Raw genomic sequence first — 24,882 nt, 5'->3', positions numbered from 1 at the left:
TTTCTCTCTCAGCCTCTCCTTGGAAATTCCACATTATACCCCCTCTGATATTACCTTTTTAGGCTTTCTGAGATGCTTCACATAGTATTATATACTGCCCCAAGTACACTTCATAAATTGGCTTTTCAATGGGACTTGGCAAGATAGTGCTCAGCTTATAGATGACAGATAACTTTACGGTCAAGAGATTAGATTGGGTCTTTTTGAGCAACCATGGTAAGGGCATGGGAAAAAAAGAAACAAAATCTACTTCAGCCATTCCAGTGGTGCTAGACTATACCAAAAGCCACACACCCAAATTTGAATGTCCTCTGAAAGAAGGACATCCTTGTGACCACATGTTTCTCAGGAGAAGAAAATTCATAGCGTATTAATCCTTGTCACTTCAGGCTACCCAAAGCAATTAATTTTAATTCTTTTCATTCATATCCCCCTATTTTCAGCCACAGATTAGCTATAGTTACTATTCTGTCCTACAGGGTTAAATTAAAGCTAATTATAACTTCATAATCAAGTAGAGTAAGTCAGAGGGGTAGGAAGCTACCCATTGAAACAGTGAATAGAACTGCACGCACTGGTACAGAGGGGCAGACAAGAATCAAACACCAACTCCAACTTGGCCTGGGCTGACTGTCTTTGAGTAAGTGAGGCAGTTAGCTCATACATCATTATAGTCACACACATCATTATAGTCCCATCATTATAGTCACACATAAATTATTTGGTCCACTCTGAACCCAGTCCCGTTGCTAAAGGTGACAGGCTGGGTGTATGTCACGTCTATTCTTTTATTCAATACTGACTGAGCATCTACTATGCATTAGGCATTATTCTAGGTGCTGTGACAAAACAGGCGAAAATCCCTGTTCTCATGGAACTCGTGCTCTAGATGAGACTATTCTGCTACTCTAAATTCCCAGTCATTTTTATAAGAACAAAACTGCAAACCTCCTGGCATGTGCATCAAGTAAACAAACTCATCATAAAAAGAAACCAAGCCCTTCACTGAACACAGACTCCAATATAGCTGGTCTAACTTCATGCTTATGGAAATTATACCAGAGCAGAGTGACACAGCAGCAGTACATTCATTCATACAGCTAGACTCTCCATGCCTGTGTGTATTCAGGTTCCACTGGGACTACATTCTCTTATTCTATTCACAGTTCAATTTCAGCTAAACTCCCACATCCATCACTATATCCGTCTTTTGCCTAGGGAAAAGTGTTTTCATCATACAACATCTACTTACATTAAAACCAAGCTCTTCCCAACCAATTCAATCCAAGAGACTTGCCTAGTCACCTAAAATTATTTTAAAACTTCGTCTAGAGACTGAGAGAATGGAAATAACCAAGTATCAGCAACCCAAAGAGGCGTGTGACAAAAGACCTTAAATAGCAAAAATAATCTTGAGAATAAAGAACAAAGCTGGAGGTATCATGCGCCCTGACTTCAGACTGTACTATAAAGCTACAGTAATCAAAACAGCACAGTACTGACACAAAAACAGACACAAAGATCAATGGAACAGAATAGAGAGCCCAGAAATAAACCCATGCACTTATGGTCAATTAATCTACAGCAAAGGAAGAAAGAATATACAACGGAAAAACTATGTCTCTTCAATGAGTGGTGCTGGGAAAACTGGACAGCTATATGTAAAAGAATGAAATTAGAACATTTTCTCACACCATATTCAAAAATTAACTCAAAATGGATTAAAGACCTAAATGTAAGACTGTAAATCCTAAAACTCCTAGAAGAAAACACAGGCAGAACATTCTTTGACATAAATCGTGCAGTATTTTTTTGGCTCTGTCTACTAAGACCAGGAAACAAAAGCAGAGATAAACAAATGGGACCTAATTAAACTTAAAAGCTTTTGTACAGCAAAGGAAACCAATGACAAAATGAAAAAAAAACCCAAGTCTACCAAATGGGAGAAAATACTTGCAAATGATACAACCAATAAGGAGTTAATATCCAAATTATATAAACTGCTCATACAACTCAATATCCAGAAAACAAACAACCAGATTTAAAAATGGGTAGAAGACGTGAATAGACATTTTTCCAAAGAAGACATACATAAGGCCGACAGGCACGTGAAAAGATGCTCAACATCGCTAATCGAAAGAGAAATGCAAATCAAAACCACAATGAGATATGACCTAACACCTGTCAGAATGGCTACCATCAAAAAGACCACAAATAACAAATGCTGGTGAGATGTGAAGAACAGGAAACCTTTGTACACTGTTGGTAGGAATGTAAATTGGTGTAGCCACTGTGGAAAACAGTATGAAGATTGCTCAAAAAACTAAAAATAGAACTACCATATGATCCAGCAATTCCACTCTTGGGTATATATCCAAAGAAAATGAAAACACTAATTCAAAAAGATACACGCACCCCAATGTTCACAGTAGCAATTTGTACAATAGCCAAGATATGGAAGCAATTTAAATGTCTATCGACAGATGAATGGATAAAGAAGATGTGATACACACACACACACACACACACACACACACACACACACACACACACAATGGAATACTACTCAGCCATAAAAAAGAATGAAATTTTGCCATTTGCAACAATATGCGTGGACCTGGAGGGGATTATGCTTAGTAAAATATATCAGACAGAGAAAGACAAATACTCTACGTTATCACTTATATGTGGAATCTAAAAAATAAAACAAACTCAGGAATATAAAAAACAGAAACAGACTCACAGATATAGAGAACAAACAAGTGGTTACCAGTAGGGAGAGGGAAGGGGGAATGGGCAAGATAGGGATAGGGGATTAAGAGGTATAAACTACTATGTATAAAACAAATAAGCTACAAGGATATACTGTACAGCACAGGGAATATAGTCAATATTTTACATTAACTATAAATGAAATATAGTCTATAAAAATTTCATATCACTATGCTGTACACCTGAAACTAATATAATATTGTAAGTCAACTATACCTCAGTAAAAAAAAAAATAATAAAATAAAATAAAAACCAAAGAGGTGCATGAAATGGAGAGGAAAGAAGAAAGATAGAGCTAAGATAAAAAGATAATTAATGATAGCTAAAAGCAATCCTAGAGATTATCGTAGGTCTAAGAGCCAGGCAAATATTTGTTGGAGAATATGGATGCACACAGTATGGGCTGAGTTAGAAACAGAGCTCTCATTCCTACACACCTGCCTTAGACGAGACACAATGTGTTTCCTTTACTGTACAATATGAACAGTCTTGCAAGATTGCTCCAAGGACCAAATGAGGTCGTATGTACATCTATAAAGCACAGCGTAGATGGAAGGGATCACCTAACTTTGGCTTCTCTGAAATATTAACTCTTTGCAGAATTCACTTGGCTATATTTGACACTCCTCATGGCTTAAAAATGGCAAGGCGAAAACCATCCATTAAAAGCAGAGATGTTAGATCACTCATTTCTTAAGTTGAGTTCTAAGGGATTCAAGAAATAAACTTTTCCTAAAAACTATTCACTTATCCATTCATCTATTCAACAAATACTTATCAAGCTACTAGGTGACCAAAATTAGAGATAAAATGGTAAACAAGATAGATACAGCCCTTCCCTCATGGAACAGAAAAGTACTAAAAAAACTAGCAAAAAACACCCACACGTTATTCTTATATAAAGTCACACACCATGCAGCATGATTTCATGTATTGTGTACAGTGGGCCTCCACCAATATTTGCTGTTCAATTTTCAAGATATATTAGACACAGTTTATCCATCCAAAGCCCACAAGTCATATAAAAATGACATGACCAAAACAGTATGTTGCTAGGTGGTTGTTGTTATTGTTCACAGAAACCATTACAAATGTATCTAGTGACTGCGGTGGTGGCCATGACTTGTCCAAATAGTGAATGATTTATTGATACCAGAATCGCTATTATGACATCCAAAGGCATACCTTGGGGACAAGTCTGCATGCGTCCACTCAAAAGCATGCATTATCTCAAAATACTTGATGCCTGAACAAGCCGTTTTCATGATGTACTTGTTTTATGTATTTTAAGGGCATCTGAGTTCCAGTTTAATTACTTCCCTGGGGGAAAGCTAGGGGTCAGAGTCTCTATAAAAGCACAAGGATAATAGGAAAAGCAATACAAGTAACACAAAACTCAAGATCCCTGTCTTGAAAGGCATAGGAAATCTACAAGAACTCTCCCGGCCCTGAGTCAGTACTGGGGGGCTCTTTAGGGCAGATTCTCGTGGACAACCTGAACATCAGGCTTCTAGTGTCTGTAGAAAAGTCTACAGTGCTCTTATTATTCCTGAGCACGGTGTCACAGCACCACTGCACTTGTCTTAATGTGCTGTGTGAGGTGCTCCCCTACAACGTTCCCCTCTCATCTCCCATCACTCACTCTCACTGTCTGGACTCTGTCCATAAAGCTTTCTTTCACCTCCTCAAACACACAGATGTTTGCCATCTTAGGACCTTTACATATATTCTTCCTTCTATCTAGAAAGCTTCCCTTCACTCTGCACATGGCTGGAGACTTCTCATCCTTCAGAGAGGCCTCCCTGACCACCAGTCCATATGTATCACTATTCTCTGCTCTCATCCCCTCTATATTCCTGCATGGCCTTCACCACACTGATACTTAGGTGTTTCTGTGTTTGTTTAATCTCTGCTTCCTCCACCTGCACGTAACTCCAGAGGACAGGGGGGTAAGTGTGTTTCATGTACTATTATACATCTCCAGCCATAGCATAGTGCCTGGGATATAATTGCTACATGATGAATAAACTCACATCTCTTCTTCTTAGAACATTTTCTTTTTAGATTACTATCACATCTTTTCATGGATACATTTGACAAAACTGAACTCTAATGAGTGAGGTTTGAAATTTATAGGTTTAAAATATCCCAGTGCTTTGGCTTTTCCAGCTTTAGTCCTCTGGGACTAAGACTTTTAGTCGTCTGCAACTAAAGAAGAATGGCATGTGGGTTCTACAAGTAAAAGCACCTCGCCACACACTTAAACTGACTATGCCATATTTATAGACTCAAGTTCTCATATCCACCTAGACAGTTGAATATATACTTTACATGGGTGTTCAGTTTATTTGGTGATGGATAATTTTCTATTACCTCTCACTGACTTTACAACGCCACGTTTCTAAAGTAGCTAAGTATCTCTTATATTTCACGGCTGGCCTTTTACAAAGAGACATGTTCATTCTCCTTCTGTATCTGTGCATATAAGTAAGCAAAATCTTTTAGTAACCCTTGTTGTGAAAACTGATGTTTTTCAGGGCTGCAGTCACCATTACATTCATGGAAATGGTTGTCACTCACCCCTTCGCTTTCACCTCCCTTTGTTAATATTTGCACTATTGGGGTCTTAGCCTTTGCTACAACTGCAACAATTGGGGTCTTAGCCTTTGCTACAACAAAAAGCGTACGGTTGATATGATATCAAAATAAGAATGTTGGGCTTCACCTGTATAGAAGATCCAAAAAACATGCTGTTCCAGCAAGAAAACAAAACTTCTAAGTGGAAAACATAGTTACATTGGGGCCTCTACATTTAGGTTAACTGTAGTAGCAGCTGAAAGTTTCATGGTACCTTTTCTAAAACAACATTTTCAACAAAGATTACTCTCACTTTCATGAGAATGAGAATGTTAATAGCAAATACCTATTAAACATGTATTAAGTATGTGCCAGGCCCCATGCTAAGTACTTTGTATATTATCTCATTTAATCTTCCTAACAATCTTATGAGATAGGTACTATTATTATTCCCATGATACAGATTAGGAAACCGTGGCTGAGAGACAAGACTTCACAGCCAAGAAATGGCAGGATTTTCTTCAGACTCTGAGTTCTTAACCAGTTTTCCAGGAATGGTGGGGTAATTTATAAAGCACAATGTCTCCTAATTAGGTATCTTAAAGACATTAAAAATTATTGTCACGTGATATTGACAAGTTGGAATGAGGACTCCTTTGGAATAAAATTTAGTTTTGAAAACAATTTCCCTATCATTTCTTCTCATTCAGGAAAAAAAAAAAAAGAATAACAATTCAGGAGGCATGGGAACAGAGGAGGCCTGTGCACACTTCAGGCTGACTCAGTAAAGGGCTGCAATGACTTCTCAGAGTCATCACCTTCTGTTTGGTTTTGTGATAGCTCGCTCTGTTTGGCACTGTGGAAAAATGTAGAAAGAAGTAAATACTAAATAAGGTCTGAAAAGAGATACTCTATCCAATTCCACATAATGCTATTTTTTTAAAATTAGAGACTATTCTACAGTATTTAAAGGTTGTTTTCCTCAAAGAGGGCAATTCTAACTTCTGTTACACACTGCTTTCCAAAGCCAGCTTTATATGATTAAGATGGATGTATGCCTCTGCTCTTTTATGTTTCTCAGAGCAACAAGAAAGTTCTAAAATATTCCCCACTCTACAAGTGAAGCTTACAAACCATTATACAGAGAATGAATCAAAATTTGTTTCTGGAGGGTCATGGCTTTGCCTTTGTCTTTTAAAGTTCACTAGTTTTCATTTAAAGCCTACTTCACCAGAATCCCTAACAGAATATAAGCTTTTCCATTGGGATGTTAGGAAAGAAATGATCCTTAAGAGCTAATACATATTTAAAAGAACATTTTCAGTGTAGGTAAAATCTGCCCCCAAACCAGCAAGTCTTCTCTTTTCACCTAGTTGAGTGTCCAACAGTGAAAGTCAACAATGTCTCCTAAGGCAGGCAGGAGGATAAGGGCTCTCCAGGGAGAGAGATAGAAATGGGCCTATTTTATGAAGTGCACCTTTAGAACGTTCTTTATTTCCAGAGGAAATAAATATTCCAACCTCTTGTTTACTTATAAAGCTCTTCTGAAACAGTTCAGAGGAAAGGAATTGCTGCAGAGGGAATATGGTAGGAAAGTTGGAAAACATTTCCTTTCATGTGTCCCACAGAATTCACTTCCCACATACTTCAATTATCAATAGCTATACTAATATTTCCATAGGATACAGATGTATTTGTAGGTACTGTTTTCAGAGTACTTCTTTTAAAATGTTGTATTAAGCAGATATAAAATTGTATTAAAGTATATTTCACATTTAAATACTCTCTCTCATCAACCTTGAGATCCCACAGTTAAATTAAGTAAATTAACACCTACTCTCTTCATAGTACTGGGCTTGGTACTCAATGAGGTAGCAAGAAGTATCAGATACAGTTTTTGTTCTTTGGTCTATGGGAGGGATCATAGCCTGGCTGGAAGACTATATATAAATCAGCATATTATTAGCTCCCAAACTAGAACTAGATTAGCAAATTTTGTAATTCCCAAATTGTGGGGTCTAATAGGCTGAATTTAACTTTTAAAGAAAATACTGAATATATATAAAATATTCACATATATTCATCTTTCTGTATATACATATGTCTATATTTTAAGTTAATGTCATTTGTGTTTCATTTAGTGAAGAAAATATTTTTAACTTGCTTATAAGCCTTCTTAAAAGCCATGAAATAGGATTCTAGATATTTTTATGCTGATGTAAGTATTTCAACACAAAAATCAATGTCACGGAAAAAAGTTTTTTGACAGATGAATACACTCATTCCTCGCCTCTTAGCGAACAACACTGAAACCCATCAGTATATGACCCCAAAGATAAGGACTAGATCACCCAATTATTTAAAAATGTAATAAAATGCAAGAAAAACAAGAATTAATTAGAGAAGTAAAAATACTAATGTGGCTGATTTGGCTTAAAGTGTATGACAAATACCAAAAGTTTAATACATGCATTAACTATCAAATAGAAATGTGAATGGGGTCCAGGCAGACAGAGGTGGTGATGTCAGTCAAGTTGCAACGACATAGATGGGGTTGGTGGTGGAGCTCCCTATGGTCAGGAAAGGATTGGGGAAGGAATACATCTTAATCTTGACTTTGAAAGAAGAGAAGTTAACCAATCTATAAAAGGAAGCTCTAGCTACAAGAATATCTGATACTGCTAGTTCTGGTAAGTAGTACTCCCAAGGACTGCAAAGAACCAGATGGTATGCATGCCAACCGCATCAAACCTTTCAGAACCAGGAACTTATCACTATTTAATGGAAGAGTTCACTTTGCCTAAGTCATACTGTATTTTTTTAAATTGAAGTATAGTTGATTTACAATATTATATTAGTTTCAGGTGTACAACATAGTGATTCAATACTTTTATAGATTATACTCCATTTAAAGCTATTATAAAATAACAGTTATATTCCCCCGTGCTGTATGATATATATCCTTGTTGCTTAACTCTTTTATACATAGTAGTTTGTATCTCTTAATCCCACACCCCTATCTCATCCCTCACCCCCTTCCCTCTCCCCAGTGATAACCACTCATTTGTTCTCTATATCTGTGAGCCTGTTTCTGTTTTGTTATATACGTTTATTTACTTCATTTTTTAGATTTCACATATAAGTGATGACATAGAGTATTTGTCTTTCTCTGTCTGACTTATTTCACTGAGCATGATACTCTCTAGGTCCATCGCTGTTGCTGCAAATGGCATAATTTCATTCTTTTACGGCTGAGTAATGTTCCATTGTATTTATATACCACATCTTATCCATCCATCATCATACTTTAGAATATTTAAGAACCAAACCCCAGGGATTACATTTAATTTGTAAATTAAATTAATTAATTCTAAAATTAATAGATTTGAAAGTGTGGGTTAAACTATGTAAAAAGAGTTACCTTCTTACAGGACTCCCAAGAGCTAATATGCTAACACATCCAGTGCCTCTTCAAGAAGAGGACATGGTATATAGTTTCCAAAATCCTTCTGACCATGGAAACTTCATTTCATGGAACCCCCATGGGACTACTGTTCTGCAAAAAGTACTTTGGCACATCATCTGGACCACAAAGTCCCATATATTTGTTTAATATACATTTATAAACCAAAAGCAGCACAGATTCTCTAGAGGCTATAACTGCTAAGGAACGTAAACACTAAGCATAGGACTCTCAATTGAGCATATAAAGCTGGTAGGGTCTCCAGACTCCTATCCATAGGATTAAGCTAAAACAGTTTCAGAAATAGACCAGTCCACCCACTAAGTTATATATACAAAGGAGAATTTTTTTAAATCCCAGTACCATGCCTCATATAGAAATTGTGCAGAAGCACAGTTCAGTAGAATAGAAGGGCACCACAGAGAGACTTGAAATAGGCCTTTCCTTCTTTGGAGTTAAGCAAGTTGACATCATGCCCCCCTCCTCTTCTCTCCTAGGAGGTCTCCAAACACTGAGAGTCTGGCATAGCAGGGACTTCCTAAGGGCGACTGTTTCCTCCCTTTTCCCCTGGTCAATTCCAGCCTCTGCATATTTGTACTATCTCTTCCCTTCATCTGTAGCACTTTCCCTCATCTACTCTGCCTAACTAAATAAATCTTTGCCCTGCTTTTGAAACTCTTTCGTAGATGTATTTCTATATTTCCAAAAAATAATTTTAAGTCCCTGATGACAAGAATTATATACTCCCTTCTGATTCCATCTTAGTGCCTAGCTTAGGGCTGAGCCCTTATGAAATATTTGCTACAGTTGTTATATCTAATTGACATGACTACAAGAGATTTCATTCATCACTTATATTTGAACAAAACTCCACTTAGACAAATATCCCGAGAAATTAGACTCTAATCTGAGGTCCCTAGCTCTGTGGTTTTTTAAAAATTGGTTTACTTTTACATATCAACATAGGCTATGATTCTCTAAGATGCTGCTTTCTTAAAAGTTAAATAAACAGCAGCAGGAAGAGACCTTAGGTGAGTGATGATGTGACTAGAAACAAAGCTCTAGAACTGTGCTATCCAATATGGTAGCCACTAGCCACATGTGGCCATTAGCTGGCCTAAATTGAGATGTGGCATAATACAGGCCTTAGAGTTCAAAGACTTAGTATGGAAAAAAGAATGCAAAATATCTCAGTAATTTTTTAATATTGGGTACCTATTAAAATAAAACTTTTGGATATACTGGGTTAAATAAGATATATTATTAAAATTAATTTTACCTGTTTCCCTTTACTTTTTCATGTGGCTACTAGAAAAGTTAAACTTACATATGTGGCTCACATTATATTTCTATTAGTCAGTGCTGCTCTAGTGTTCTGAGTATCCAAAAATGGAAAAGTGGTCCAAATATTAAATGTGGCTACTGATAAAAACTAGTTTCATCTTTTTTTAAAGTTCATAAGAGCAAAAAGAAAAGAAAAAAACCCAATAAAGTTAAAAAACTGTCCCTGAAGATTAAACCATGATACCAAATTTAACACCAAATTTAATAGCTTATTCAATTATTCACTTTGATAATATTAGAGGATGTTAAAATGGATGCTTGAACTGGAGCACAAGACAACAGATGCCATATTCTAAGTCAAGTGTGACACTATGATGCAGAATTTGCGAAGGATGTGATGACGATCTGGTCACAGGGCTCTTAAACACTCATGCATATCAAGAATATCAAAACATCCGAGGTAATAAGAGATGGGACGGGAGTTACTTGGGAGAGGGCTGAAATGTCACGAGCTCTCTGTAGGAAACCGGTGGAAGACCACATTGTGATGACAAGTCATGAAAGGGGCTTCAAGGAGAATGCTCAGACTGCACGATGTGTGTTATGTATCCACAACAGGTTGGAGGACGCTGTAGACTGCAGAGGGTCTCACGCTTGGAAACTGGCTGGCCAGATGCTCAGACATGGTTCATGGGAGAGGCTGTTACCACGTCAAAGTTGGTTTGCACTCTGGCCATTTATTGTGGCCAAAAAAAATGTATGAGTGTTTCCTGCTAACTAGTTGTGGGCCACTGTAGGAGAAAGTGGATGTGGAGTGAGCTTAGATCCTTTCTCAGAGGGCTCCTAGAGCAGCAGAGGCCTCAGATGGCTGGGGGTACCAGGGGTCACCCCGGGTTGAGGAAGGAAATGTAAGCAACCAATAGGAACATAGATGCCATATGTGGAATCTGAAATACGATACAAATCAACATATTTATGAAACAAAAACAGACTCACAGATATAGAGAACAGACTTGTGGGAGGGAGGGGAGGAGAGGGAGGGAATGGGAGTTTGGGATTAGTAGATGCAAACTGTCACATGTAGGATGGATAAACAACAAGGTCCTACTGTATAGCACAGGGAACTATAGTCAATATCCTGTGACAAACCATAATGGAAAAGAATATGAAAAAGTGTATAGGGCTTCCCTGGTGGCGCAGTGGTTGAGAGTCCGCCTGCCGATGCAAGGGACACGGGTTCATGCCCCGGTCCGGGAAGATCCCATATGTCGCGGAGCCTGCGCATCCGGAGCCTGTGTTCCACAATGGGACAGGCCACACAGTGAGAGGCCCGCGTACCACACACACACACACAAAAAAGTGTATATATATATATATATATATATATATATATATATATATATATATATATATATATATATATAAAACTGAGTCACTTTGCTGTACAGAAGAAATTAACACAACATTGTAAGTCAACTATAGATGCCTTTGCTCACGTGAGAGACCCGCAGGGGAGAAAGTCTGAAAAGGGCCAGAAAATTTCATCCCCCAGCAGGGGAAAAAGTAGCCCACTGAGTGGACTGAGAGAGACAGTGAGTGCGAGACAAAAATTAAACTGCTTTATGATTGCATCCCACCAGTCCTGCTGGTGTGCATGGTATGGTAGCATACGTTCCCTGCTTGCACACAGCTCCTCAACCACAGAAACTGAACGACTATATCAACAGATGTATTTCCTCGAACTATTTTAGGAAAATCAAGTTTACTCAATGATCCACCAACTGAGAAATGTTGCAAGATCACGTTAGATGCATAGTAACACTTAAGGCATTCTGCCTCTATCTACACATTAGTATTTACTTTCCATTTAGACTAAATACCAAAAGCTAGGCTCACAGAGGGCTTCAACATTTTTTTAGAAACAACAGTTTATTACTTGTTACCTTTTTAGAGAAAAGAAAATAAGCATTGGGCTTCCCTGGTGGCGCAGTGGTTGAGAGTCTGCCTGCCAATGCAGGGGACACGGGTTTGTGCCCCGGTCCGGGGGGATCCCACATGCCGCGGTGCGGCTGGGCCCGTGAGCCCGTGGGTTCAGAGCCTGTGCTCCGCAACGGGAGAGGCCACAGCAGTGAGAGGCCCGCATACCAAAAAAAAAAAAAAAAAAAAAGAAAATAAGCATAGTTCTCAGAGCGCTGCCTTCCAAAGACACTGTGAGAATGGGAGTTAGCCTACGGCATTTACTCTGGGAGCTTTAATAATAGCTGCCTAAAGTATAAAATTATGTTAAATTAGCATCATAAATGCAGCGCTGTAAAATTTATTTCCAAACATTTCATTAACACCTTCCAGAAAAACGGCAAGGAAAAAAGCACAAGAAAATCAGCACTTGATTCCATGAAGCTTTCTAAACAGCCCTTTGAGAGCAGGCCATGATTCTACTTTCTTTTAATGAGGCAAATGTATCTGAAATGCACCACCTGGTTATTTATATATTTGGATCATTATATGTTAGTCTTTTCCATTCATTAGACACAATGCAGACGCTGCTTTTTTGGCTTTACAAAATAAATGCTTATCAACTGCTTTCAGGATAGCTTTTTGAACTCTCTTCTATGAAATCATTAAAAAAGATCCCTGTGCAAAATCATCATTCGTGAATCATCAGGGAAGCTAAGTTATGAAGATAACAGAGTTGCTCATATATCAACTGCACATAAGAGAATGAAGGAGAATTACAACCAACCTACCTGTCCTCTGTTCTATTCTTCAACTGCTGGAGAAAAACAAAAAACTAAATGCCTTTTCCAGCTCCATTAATACTGGAATCCCTTAAGAGAGCAAGTATGATGACCAGACTTAGTTCATCATTGTCATGCTTCTCTGATGGACTATGAATTATTGCTGTTCTTTGATTTTTATTCCACTCCATATTTACCCCCCATTGTTCCTTTTTCTTAAACCTATCAGTTCAGTAATGCTTTCCCCTATACTTTTTATAATAGCCAGCAGAACAGCCAACAGACTTTCTTGATTTGGGAAAAATCCAAGTATTGTCTTCACAGTTTAGACTTGGGTAGGAATTTAACATTGAACAAATGATTCAGGATTTTGAAGAATTCGTGTCCATGCTTACATTCAGACGGTACATAATGAAGACCTCCAGATGGAGTAATGATAGAAAACTTCTTGTTATTAGCACTTATGCTTCCAAAAGGCTTCATACTCTGGCTCACATAAAGTTTGACATTAAAATATTAATCTAATTCCATGTGTTTTAAGAACCATGCAAGACAATTCTTTTCACTGCTTTTTAATCTAAGTCAATTTTCGACCCCAAACGACTAATGCGTTTGATTATTGACTGTCGTCACTAGAACCAACCCTATTTTAGGCTGTTTCTAAAAACCCAAATGACTCCCATAAAGGGAAAAGAATGGTTACATGCTCATTTGAATGAATTGCTGACTCTGTAAAGGTAATTACAAAAAAGAGTTTCCAAATATGGCTCGAAGAGTTGTAATATTGTAGGAAAACTATATAACCTTCCATGGTAACTGCACTAAACGACAATATTCATTTTCTATGGCTACATTTTAGAATGTTGGTTCAATCATTTGGAGTCAATTTATATGTACTGCAAACAGACAGGAATCATCCTCTCTCCAAGAATGGATTATTATATTTAAAATATCAGAATCAATCAAACAGAGAAATATCCCCAAACCCTGCATTACATACACCCAAGCAATACTCAAGACTCCTTTCTCTTGGCTTTTAAAATGATTTAAAAGCAACTTAGCTCAACTCTTCCTCCAGAGAGGAAAACTACCTACCTTGCCAAATTTCTTGAAAGGATTTTTCCCCCCACTCCATAACTTTCACTCTAAAACTCTTAGTTCTAGATTTCTTCTTATAATTTCTCAGAAAATTTTCTATAGTTACTAATGACCTCTTTCCGAGTGAAACCCAAGTATGGCACAGTGGTCATGTACACAGGCTTATCAGCCAGACCGGCTGGGTTCAGTTGTTGATTGTACCACTTACAAGCTATCTGACCTTGGGCAAGCTCTTTGACCTCTCTTTGCCTCTGTTTGCTCCTCTATAAAATGGGACTCATTAAAGGACTTTTCTCATAAGGTTGTTGCAAATCACCAAAGTCAAGTGTTCCGCATACTGTCTGGCCCCCTCTAAGTACCCAGTCCATGTCACCTGTTATCACATCAAAGGGCCTTTTGTTATTCTCATTCTTTCTTGATCCTTGAAGAGTCTAACAACTGCCAAGCTATTTCCTGAAGTCCTTCTTGCTTTTAGTTTCTTTGGCTCAGTGCTCCCCTAGTTCTCTTGCCTCTCTCCATGTTTTCTCAGTGTCTATCTTTTGTTCTCTTCTTCCTCAGGCCTGTTCATCAGTAACCCCACCCTGTCTCCAAGTTCAGGTCTATCTCCATCATTCTTCTTTCTTTTTTCATTACCTTGAGAAGTCTCATCCACTCACTGTGTTTAATATAAGAGCATTTAACAAGATTTTAAATAGTCTCCATTCTGAGGCAAGATGGCAAGAGAAAGTGTGCTTCCAATAGTCTCGTTGGCAGTAACTATGGCAATACCCAACTAGCTTATGTTATCATTGCCAAAACAGGCACTGACCTCATTTCAATATTCTAATAACAAATGCGAAAATACCATACCACTGAGCTTAGGCAGTGATAAGTTTTACTGGTTGCTCAAGACCCAAGCAGAGTGAAGGCAAAAGTGAGGAGGAAGGGGCAATCAGGAAAACCATAAATGTAAATTTACAGGAAAAAATATATAAGAGGAAGAACAATGAAAGAAACTTGGCATGTGAAAGAAAACACAAAGAGATGCAATCTTTGATACAGAATGTAGCAGGAGGTGGCAAACTCAAGTGCCCACAGGGGCTAAAAAGTAAGCTTAATGAATAAAGGGAGCAGGTTGTAAGACAATAGGGAGTAGTAGAGATTGTGGCAAGCTAGAGACTATAACTAAAGGTACTCACATTCAGTTTTTTTTTTTTTTTTTTTTTTGCGGTACGCGGGCCTCTCACTGCTGTGGCCTCTCCCGTTGCGGAGCACAGGCTCCGGACACGCAGGCTCAGCGGCCATGGCTCACGGGCCCAGCCGCTCCGCGGCACGTGGGATCCTCCCGGACCGGGGCACGAACCCATGTCCCCTGCATCGGCAGGCGGACTCTCAACCACTGCGCCACCAGGGAAGCCCTCACATTCAGTTTTTAAAAAGTAAACATTACAGGCCAAACAAGTCACAGGCCTCTTGTTTTCTTCCTCTGAACATAGCAGGCAATAGTATCATTGTCATCTGCCCAATGAGGCTGACTAGCCAAAATATTTTTTTAAAACATATTTTACTGGCTAAAGGCTACAAGCGAGACAAATTTGCTTCGTAGTCTGACTGCATTTGTTGAATGAAAGTTGTGATTCGTAATTCAACCATGGATCCACTGCTTGTCTCCATCACAAACCAAAACACTATGTTCATGGGTTATTAAGATTCACTTACTAGCTTAAAGTGATCCAAATCCTGCCAGTATCACCCCCCAAAGGATAGTCTACACTTGTACTGGCTCTCTGATGTAGCTGCAGACATATAGTTGCAAGACCTCTCAGGGACAAAGATGATTATCCTGAGAGGTACTTGTAACACATTTGAAATGTCCCCTTCCATGTGTATTACATCGTGATAGGAGGTTGGTTGTTTGTTTATTGTCACCTGGCTTAGGTCAAAACATACCTTCTTTTCTGCATCCTTGCCAACTGAAAAATGACAGTCATGTGGCCCTGAAAGATGGGGCCAAATTCAATTAGGACTCAACACTGCAAGCTCTGTTTAAAATGAAACAATGAGAAATATCCAGAATTGTCCACAAGTAGGTAAGCAGCAATTACTTCCAGGAGATACTTTTTCGTCATCTGATAATCATATCTCAAGATTTTCTGGTGCTTCAAGATAAATTCAGTTCAACATTTATCGGCCATACGCTGTGCATCACGCATTAAGCTTGGCTTAGGAATTTAAAAGATGATGAAACCACAGTTGCTGCTGAAGAGCTTACACTCTAATGGGGGAGATGCACATGGAAACCTGCTATTTCAATACAATGTGGTAGGTGCTATCAAAAGATATGTGGAGAGAGTGCTCAGAGAGAATGCAGAAGAGGCCCTGGGCTCAGCCTCCTAGAAGAAGGAAAGAAAATTAGTAAAGACTTCCTGGAAGTTCATTTTTAAAAATAAAAGGCCAGGGCTTCCGTGGTGGCGCAGTGGTTAAGAATCTACCTGCCAATGCAGGGGACATGGGTTCAATCCCTGGTCTGGGAAGATCCCACATGCTGCGGAGCAACCTCTGAGCCTGCGTGCCACAACTACTGAGCCTGTGAGCCACAGCTACTGAAGCCCACATGCCTAGAGCCCGCGCTCCACAACCAGAGAAGCCACCTCAACGAGAAGCCTGCGTACCGCAACGAAGAGTAGCCCCCGCTCACCGCAACTAGAGAAAGCCCGCACGCAGCAACGAAGACCCAACGCAGCCAAAAATAAATAAATAAATTTATTTTAAAAAATAAATAAAAAGTCACATTCCATTTAAAACATAATGCAACTGGCCTACATAGTTGAACAACTTAGTAAGTATACTAACCCACCATCAGAAGTGACACTGAATACCTCCCTATGCTTCAGGATGGATTTGTCCTGACTCAGTTCCATATTTTTATTAATCACTCTTGAAATCACAAGCATTCGTCTGAGTAATAGGATACCTTGCCTCTAATTCTTTAAAGAGGTAAGCAGATGACTTCCACAAGAGCAGAAAACAGTGAAGACTAAAAATGGAAATACAATCCTGGAATCAAAGAGCCTCCCCTCTCCCGTGTGGTGAGAGAAATCACACTCATGTTTCCCTTCTCCCACTGAAGGTTTGGTTCTGTATTCCCAGGTAGAAGAGGCAAAGGGCAATGATTAAAGACAGCCTGCTTCCTCCCGACTCTCCACAACCACAAATGCCTGAAAATCTGCCATTTAGGGATTAATTTTATTTAGATAATCACTATTGTGAAGATTCTATGGGGCCAAAAGTGCAAATTTTAGGATACCCTTACCACGGAGGAAAGCAGTTAAAGACACTCCAAAATCTGGAGAAATCCCAGTGCCAGTTTTGATTAGCAGTTTAGTAACTTAACCCATTCACGTCATTTCTTAATCTTGGTCAAAGATCAAGTCTTTGAAGAAATAAGTGTGGAATGGTTAAATATCATGCCCTCTTTATTTTAGACTGTTTTATCAGTATTTGTAACTATGGGTATCAATATTCTTTGCAGCAAATTATTAACCAGATTCTTAGAGGTAAAATGCTCTATAACTTCATTCTATTAGTGATTTTTCTAAAACAAATTAAGCCCACTATTATCACTTCCAGAATTATTTTCACACTGTTCAAGTTACATGTTAACAACTTTAATCTCAACAATTTAAATCCTATATCATCATCACTGAGTAAATAATAAGGCCACAGAATGATACTACCTAATCAAAACAGTTGTCTTTATTACTCTTGAGACCATTAGATATACATTAGCTCCAAGTCAATAAAAATACATCAAGTTGTAAAGAGAAACAGTTTTAAAGAGGGACTCCAAAATGATGCCAAGTACAATGTAACGGCCAAGAGTCCATGATGCGTCACATATCCATACCATGCAGTGGCCTTGTGAACAGAGATACAATATAATCTATCCAGTAATAATAGAGTTACTTGCTAAAATAGTTATTGTTGCTTTATCAGCAAAGAACTGAATTTAGACGAACTCATAAAACTACAAACAGAAGACAATTTCTCACATACCACTCTGTGCTCTTTGCTTTTAAATAACATATATTCAACACTTGCTACTGAATCTTTACTTTCCATCTTAGAATAAAATGATCTCTATACAACTTTGGATAAAGGTGACGACTCAAGTTTAAAAAGTTCATGAATATTTTTCAGTGGGTATTTTTCATGAGTATTTTTGCAGTTTTGTATGAAAGGAACCTCCTAAATCTTCACGATAAAATCTTCACTATAAAACTAGGAACAATGAAAACATGGCTATGAATATAAAGACAAGATGATCAACAAAGCAAAGGTCAGGGCGGTGGGTATTTAAGAATACTGCACATTTACATATAGCTCAGTATCCTATTTGTATGCATAGGCAAATCAGGTAGAAATCTCTTTTAATTAAGAGCAGCAGTATACATTAGACTTGGAAACTGAAAACCCACATTCAAATTAAAGCTGCTTATTATGTGTGTGGCCTTAGGCAGCTCCCCCGACCTCCCCGAGCCTTGATCTTCTCAGACAGAAAAGTGATGATGATTATACACATGTCAGTGGGCAGCAGTGAGTAGTGAATAAACTACAGGTGTGAAAGCACTGTTTCTCAGCAATCAGTATTTCTAGTGAACTTTAAATGCCGAGCTTGTATACCACTACAGCCAATAGGTCCTAATAGACCTTTAGGTGCAATTTTTGTTTCATTCTGGATTTTCCCCCTTGCCATACAGATGTTTTATTTGGAGCCACCTCCCTAATTTACTAGGATAATAATGAGCTCAATCCTTACTCTATGGAAAATTTTCCTCTTTTTATCTTGATGCCAACTGGTACTTATGCATAGGCTCACTACTGAGTCCCGCAGTCCACTGGCAAGAATTACTGAATAACATGCATAGACTTAGGGCCATTGTCTTGTCATCCTAGGAACCTTCCCAGTGACAATTCAGAAACCCCCTCAAAGCTCAGCAAAATTTACGAAGCAGCCGCAAGAACCCAATGCATGTTGACATCAATCATAGCTTTAGCCACTAGAACACCTTTACACCGATACATTAAAAAAAATTACCTCTTTCACACTGGGGTCCAGTAAAGCCGTAAGTGCATGCACAGCGATTTGGGGCCACGCACCTGCCTCCGTTGAGACAGCCACTTTCACAGACAGCTGTAAAATAAGGAGACAGGAGTTGAGAGGCTGACGGGCTTCATCTGATAGTAGATGCTAATAAAGTAACATTTACTGTCCCCTGAAAGGACAACAATAAAAACACTAAATAATCACCCTGGTATTTGTTTTAAACAGTTACTGTACAGTTCCAGTTCCCCGGATGTTCCTCAGTCAACTCAGGTAAAACTACCTGGAATAGGTGAGTATGTACCTGTGTTAATGCTGGCAGTTTCATCCTGGGAAGCATGTGAGCAATGCTTTCAGTTCCGCACCTAAAATGGTGGTTTCTAAGAGATACCCCTGATTGATAAGAACTGCATTTTGGCAACCTGACTCTCTTCTTATGATTTATGTTTAATTTCCAGAGGGTTCTCATGAGGGAAAACACTGGCCTCTCTACTTTCATCCTTACAGAAATGCAGCATGTTAAATCACTCTATTAATTGCCAATGACAAAACATGAATACTGACATTCAGTAATTTATGCACCATAATAAAGACCCAATTGAATGTTATAATAGAATCTCTGGAAAATATTGGTAAGATAAGTCCAGAGATCCTTGAGGGGGGGACTTTTTACTTGTCAAGAAAGGCATTAAGGGCTTCCCTGGTGGCGCAGTGGTTGAGAGTCCGCCTGCCGATACAGGGGACACGGGTTCGTGCCCTGGTCCGGGAAGATCCCACATGCCGCGGAGCGGCTGGGCCCGTGAGCCATGGCCGCTGAGCCTGTGCGTCCGGAGCCTGTGCTCCACAACGGGAGAGGCCACAACAGTGAGAGGCCCGTGTACCGCAAAAAAAAGAGAAAGGCATTAAAATAAGATCTGACAGCTCATGCCCTGAGTAACTCTTCTCCGTACAACTTCCTGCAACTCACTTATGCATGGCCTCTTTCTAGGCATCTTAATCCACAGGTGGTAGGCTGCCCCTGCCAAATTTGCCAGTCCCTCCCACTCCTCAAAGCCCAGCTCAAACCTCACTCCTCCATGAGGCTTCCCTAACACCTCCATTTAAATTAATTCCTCCTTCATATATTTCCCACACATTTTTCCTGTACCCCTGTGGCAGTCATGGAGTTGAGCCATTCAGATCTCCCTCCAAGAAAACCTACAGTGAGGAGCTTAGTTGGCCGACAGCCTGAAGCTGCTACACCTTCAGATCCGCTACTATGTTCATGCCAAGGGCACACTCTCCTGGCTGCTACCACCCAATGACTAAGCATGGTGGAGACTGGACGTTTCTGCTCATCATGAAACTATTCTGAGGGGCAATCTTTATTCTAGGCTCCCTATCAGCCTGACCAAGGCTTTCATGAAGTTGCACTATAGTCTGAGGCTCCTTCTATACAATCGTGAGAGTCTTTCCTTCCCTGTCTCCTTGCCCAGGGGTGTGACCTGCATCATGGTCTGAAGGTCCTCTGTCCTGACTCCTGCTTTCTTTCCCTTTGATTCTTTTTTTTTTTTTTTTTTTTTTTTGGTACATGGGCGTCTCACTGCTGTGGCCTCTCCCGTTGCGGAGCACAGGCTCCGGATGCGCAGGCTCAGCGGCCATGGCTCACGGGCCTAGCCGCTCCGCGGCATGTGGGATCTTCCCGGACCGGGGCACGAACCCGTGTCCCCTGCATCGGCAGGCGGACTCTCAACCACTGCGCCACCAGGGAAGCCCCCCCTTTGATTCTTCATAGGCTTTTCCCCCAATAAATCTCTTGTGCATCTAATTCTGTCTCAGCATCCACTGGGATCAGTGCACTTGAACTCAGACAAACCCTTATAGCCAAAAATTATAGCAGTAGTCCATTGATCATCACAAAATTAGAGAAGTTTATGTATATTCATTGTTCTAATTTGCTTCTTAATTTACAGTTAGGAGAGAATGAAGAGGTTTAAGCAGAAAAGAAATTTTGAGATTGCCTAAGCCAACCCTCTCATTTTACAGATTAGGAAACTGAAGTCTAGGAAAGGTTTTCTAATTCTACTGGTGTTACCTGAGTGCCTGTCGTGCACTGGGTTTTGGGCTCTACTCCCTCTGGAAGCATCAAAGGAAACAGAAGATGCACACAGCGGCTCCTTCTGATTCCCTTTCTGAAAATGCCTTTGAATCCATCCCCATCCCACCATCTCTCTAGCCATAGCCTTAGTACTATTCTTCCTGCTTCTGTTTCTTCCCACTCTACTCTGGCCACAGTGATCTTTCTCATTGTAAACCACTGTAAGTGAAGTGTATAGGCCAGTATTTCATAGCATTAAATGCAGGGCTGTGAAGTTAGACTGCTTGGGTTCAAATCCCAACTCTGCTGATTACTCCCTGTACAGCCTTAGACGAGTTGCTGCCCCAGGTTTTTCATTTCGTAGAGGGTAAAAAGGCCTCTACCTCAAAGGGCTGTTGTTATGAGTTAATACGTGTAAAGAGTTTGAACATGTGTCTAGCATATAGTAAACTGAGTAAATACTCAACAGATGAATGTTGTTGGTCGTTGTCTTCTCACTCCCCTTCCCTGGCTCTACTTTGAGTGAAAAAACGGTATGCGTAAAGTCACTCCAATAGCCCATGGCTTCCATTCTGACCTTAGCTTCCTTCCCATCACCTCCCTCAGCACTTAAGTCCTAGCAACGCCAAAGCCTGACCTCCCATGCTATGTACGTCATGTTCTGCTGCTTTGGCTTATGCTGTGCCGGCTGCCTAAAAGGCCCACCTCCCATCATCTGACAAGGGAACTCCTACCCACCCCTTAAGACTCAGCTCAAGGGTCTCCCACACTGGGGAGGCTGTCCTACCTCTCCTCCCTCCATGCTACTGCTGTGGGCTGCCAAAGACTCAATCGTCATTCTTACTATATTGCAGTGTATAGACAGTCAGGAGGGTATTACATAAACTTTGATTTACTTATAATACCATTATTCATCATAGCAAATACATATACAATGGCAAAAATTGGAAACAACATGAATAAATGCTGATCATTAACAATTCAGTAAATAAACAGTAAAGCCTATATATAATGGAGTATTATGCAACTATTAAAATGTATTTTTAAATGTTCAAGAAATGAAATATACTTCTAATAAAATATTAAGTAAAAAAGTTATATGAAAAATTATGCATACAATGAATCTCACGTACCAAATATGCATTAAAAGACTAAAAGGTAATATCTGGAATGGCAGGATTGTAGAAAATTTTATTTTTTATATTTTTAAACTTTTCTAAATTTTCTGCAGGGTATATATATTCTTCTTAGTGTAATAAAAAGTGAGCTCTTTTAGAGGAATTTTCATCTCTGCAAAGCACAGGGGCTGATACAGAGTAGACACACAATCAACAGTGTTCATGAATGAACAAACACACTGGCCAGCAGTGTGATACATACTGTAAGAGCAGAATCTAGCTTGGGAAACTAGAGAGATACGGACATCAAGAGTCAAGAGAAAAGAACATGTTTGGGGAGAAAGACGAAGTTGCGTTTTGAAATACTTTATTGGAGATGCTTATTGAAAATCCAAGAGATGGTGGAGATGTTGAGCCATCAAATGGAAGGCATACATCTGGAGTGAACAAGAATTCTTGGGTGTGTAAATCAGAGATGAGGTAAGCAGGGTAGTGGAGGTAAATGAAAGAAAAATGAATCAAACCACCCATTTCCAAGGTTCCAGTCAGAAATTTGGTACTATGTGCGTTGGGTAAGTGATCTGTTCATCTGTAAGAGTCACTGCACATCTCTAAAAATGCCATGTCCCAGGAAATCAAAGAAAATCCACCAGCACTTATCTCTGTATTCTCTTTGCCTCTATAGATTAACATCTAGAATATTTCTAACTACGGTTTACTTACGTTGTCCACAGTGAGTCCCTACGTATCCTTTCTGGCACAGACAGTGATCATCACTGCAGCTACCTCCATTCATGCAGCGAATGTTACAGTGTTGGACTTGAAAAGGAAAAAAAAAAAAAAACGGATTTATTTTTGCAATTTAAGCACATAGATAGCAACAGTTCACACGAGTTGATCCGCAGTGAAGAGAAAATAAAATGGTTTATCAAGATCCATATATTTATGCAGAAATAACCCAATTGACAATGCTAAACGTCATTTTGTGCGCATAAAATCATTTACAATGCAACGTAATTGTTTCTTCGATAATTACTTTTATAATGCTCAATGACTTCTCTAATTTAGCAGAACTTATCACTCAATGTCATTTCTCTAATTTACACCAACAAGAAAATAGTGCCTTGAGGGACCAGACAAGATTGCTACGGCAATAATTTTCTTGTTAAAAGATGCGGAGTCCCAGGTAGGTGGGCAGGAAAACATTCAGGGTGACAAATTCCAAGAAATCTTGGTAAAAGAAAATTTGGAGGCAGCGAAAAGAAGGGAAAAAAATACCTACAACGGCATTTAATAACAAGACTGCTTGATAACGGAGACAGCTGGACTCGGCTCAGAAGGAGCTGCTGGTTTAAACTGTAACGTTAAACCAACTAAGACCCACAGTGTTTAAAACCCACTCTTTATCACACCGTCCCCTACAGAAGTGTGAGAGCTTCAGCACCCAGAGCAGGAAGACCACGGGCAGGCGGGCTGACTTAGACTGAGACGATGAGGCGCTAGAAGGAGCTGGAGTGAAAGACGCCTCGGAGAGAGAATGACAGCGTGGTGTGGGCTCCGGCACCTTCAGGGCTCTGCTGCCTCTGCTTCAGTAATTCAGGCACTCTCAAAATCCCAGGCTGCTCCTTAGTCCTCTAGAAACAGTCAACTACCTTACTCGGAGAAGATGAAAGGCTTGATCGAATTAATCATTGTTGACACATCCCTATACGAGGAGGCCAGGATTGGGCATGGAAATTTGGCTCACCCCTCCCTGTCCTCCAAGCTGGGGGAGTAAATCCCTAGAGAAAAGGGCTCAACAATTTCACATCAGGGGACGAAAAGTCCTTCTTCTGTGTAAGAGCAGAAATCAGATGCTTATGCTTGCTCTTATGCAAAGCCTTCTTGGAGCACAGGGTCCAAATCTTCTCCCAAGAGCAGAGAGGAGACTCCTCCCAGCAGCCACCTTCTTCAGTACCCCTTGGTAGGATGCTCAGTTCAGAATCCCAAAGAGGCTGCTGACTTCAGGAGAAAGGGCCATTTGCGTCAAGTGCTACACAAATCTCAGCATGACAACAGGGAGAAGGAAGGTGCCAGAACCCAATACTTACTATGCCCTCAGACAGTACTGAAGAGCTAAGTCAGGTTGAAAGTGAGGCACCTTTTCGAGAACATGTCACATACTTCCTGAAACACCATCAAAGACTCCCTACGTCCGCTCTATTAAGAACCCCTCCATCTCACATGCAAAGCCCTCCCGTGAGCCTATCAGGGCTGCTTTGCCTACTCCTAATACATTCTATGACTCAGTCCCCAATGCACTTTATCAGTCACTCACTCACTCAACAAATATTCCTGAGTGCCGTACCAAATGCCCGGTACTTTGTGCTAGTCTCTTCACGAATCTCCTCTTTAAACTGTCACTTTGTCCCTTTGCCCCAACCCCTAACATATAACACACACACAGTTCTCACCAAATACTGAAATCCTACCTATCTCCTAGACCCACTGCAAACGTCTGTTCTTTCCTTTGATCTTTTCTGATTTCTGTTCTCTCCTCCCTCCCCCACTAGATACTAGCCCTCTTTGTTCTGACTCCAGAGTACTTAATAATTCTCTCTGGAAATATATGTTATATAATCACACTTTTTTTTAAGTTATTTCTCCTATCCCCAGCACATTTGTCTAAAGGC

The 24,882-nt window shown here is 39.7% G+C and overlaps 1 protein-coding gene across 2 annotated transcripts in view; it reads right to left on the bottom strand.

The window, feature by feature from the left end:
- Positions 1 to 24,882, bottom strand: part of FBN1 (fibrillin 1) — a 275,481-nt gene that overhangs the window by 196,252 nt on the left and 54,347 nt on the right. For both annotated transcript variants that reach the window (XM_032624190.1, XM_032624189.1), the window contains exons 5-6: positions 22,934 to 23,029; positions 19,010 to 19,105 (exon numbers count right to left, since the gene is read on the bottom strand). In XM_032624190.1, coding sequence (XP_032480081.1) covers positions 19,010 to 19,105; positions 22,934 to 23,029 — 192 coding nt within the window. The remainder of the gene's footprint in view (positions 1 to 19,009; positions 19,106 to 22,933; positions 23,030 to 24,882) is intronic.

The sequence above is a fragment of the Phocoena sinus genome, chromosome 2 (genome assembly GCF_008692025.1).
Source record: "Phocoena sinus isolate mPhoSin1 chromosome 2, mPhoSin1.pri, whole genome shotgun sequence".
Lineage (NCBI taxonomy): Eukaryota > Metazoa > Chordata > Mammalia > Artiodactyla > Phocoenidae > Phocoena > Phocoena sinus.
This window is presented reverse-complemented; position numbering and strand designations above follow the sequence as displayed.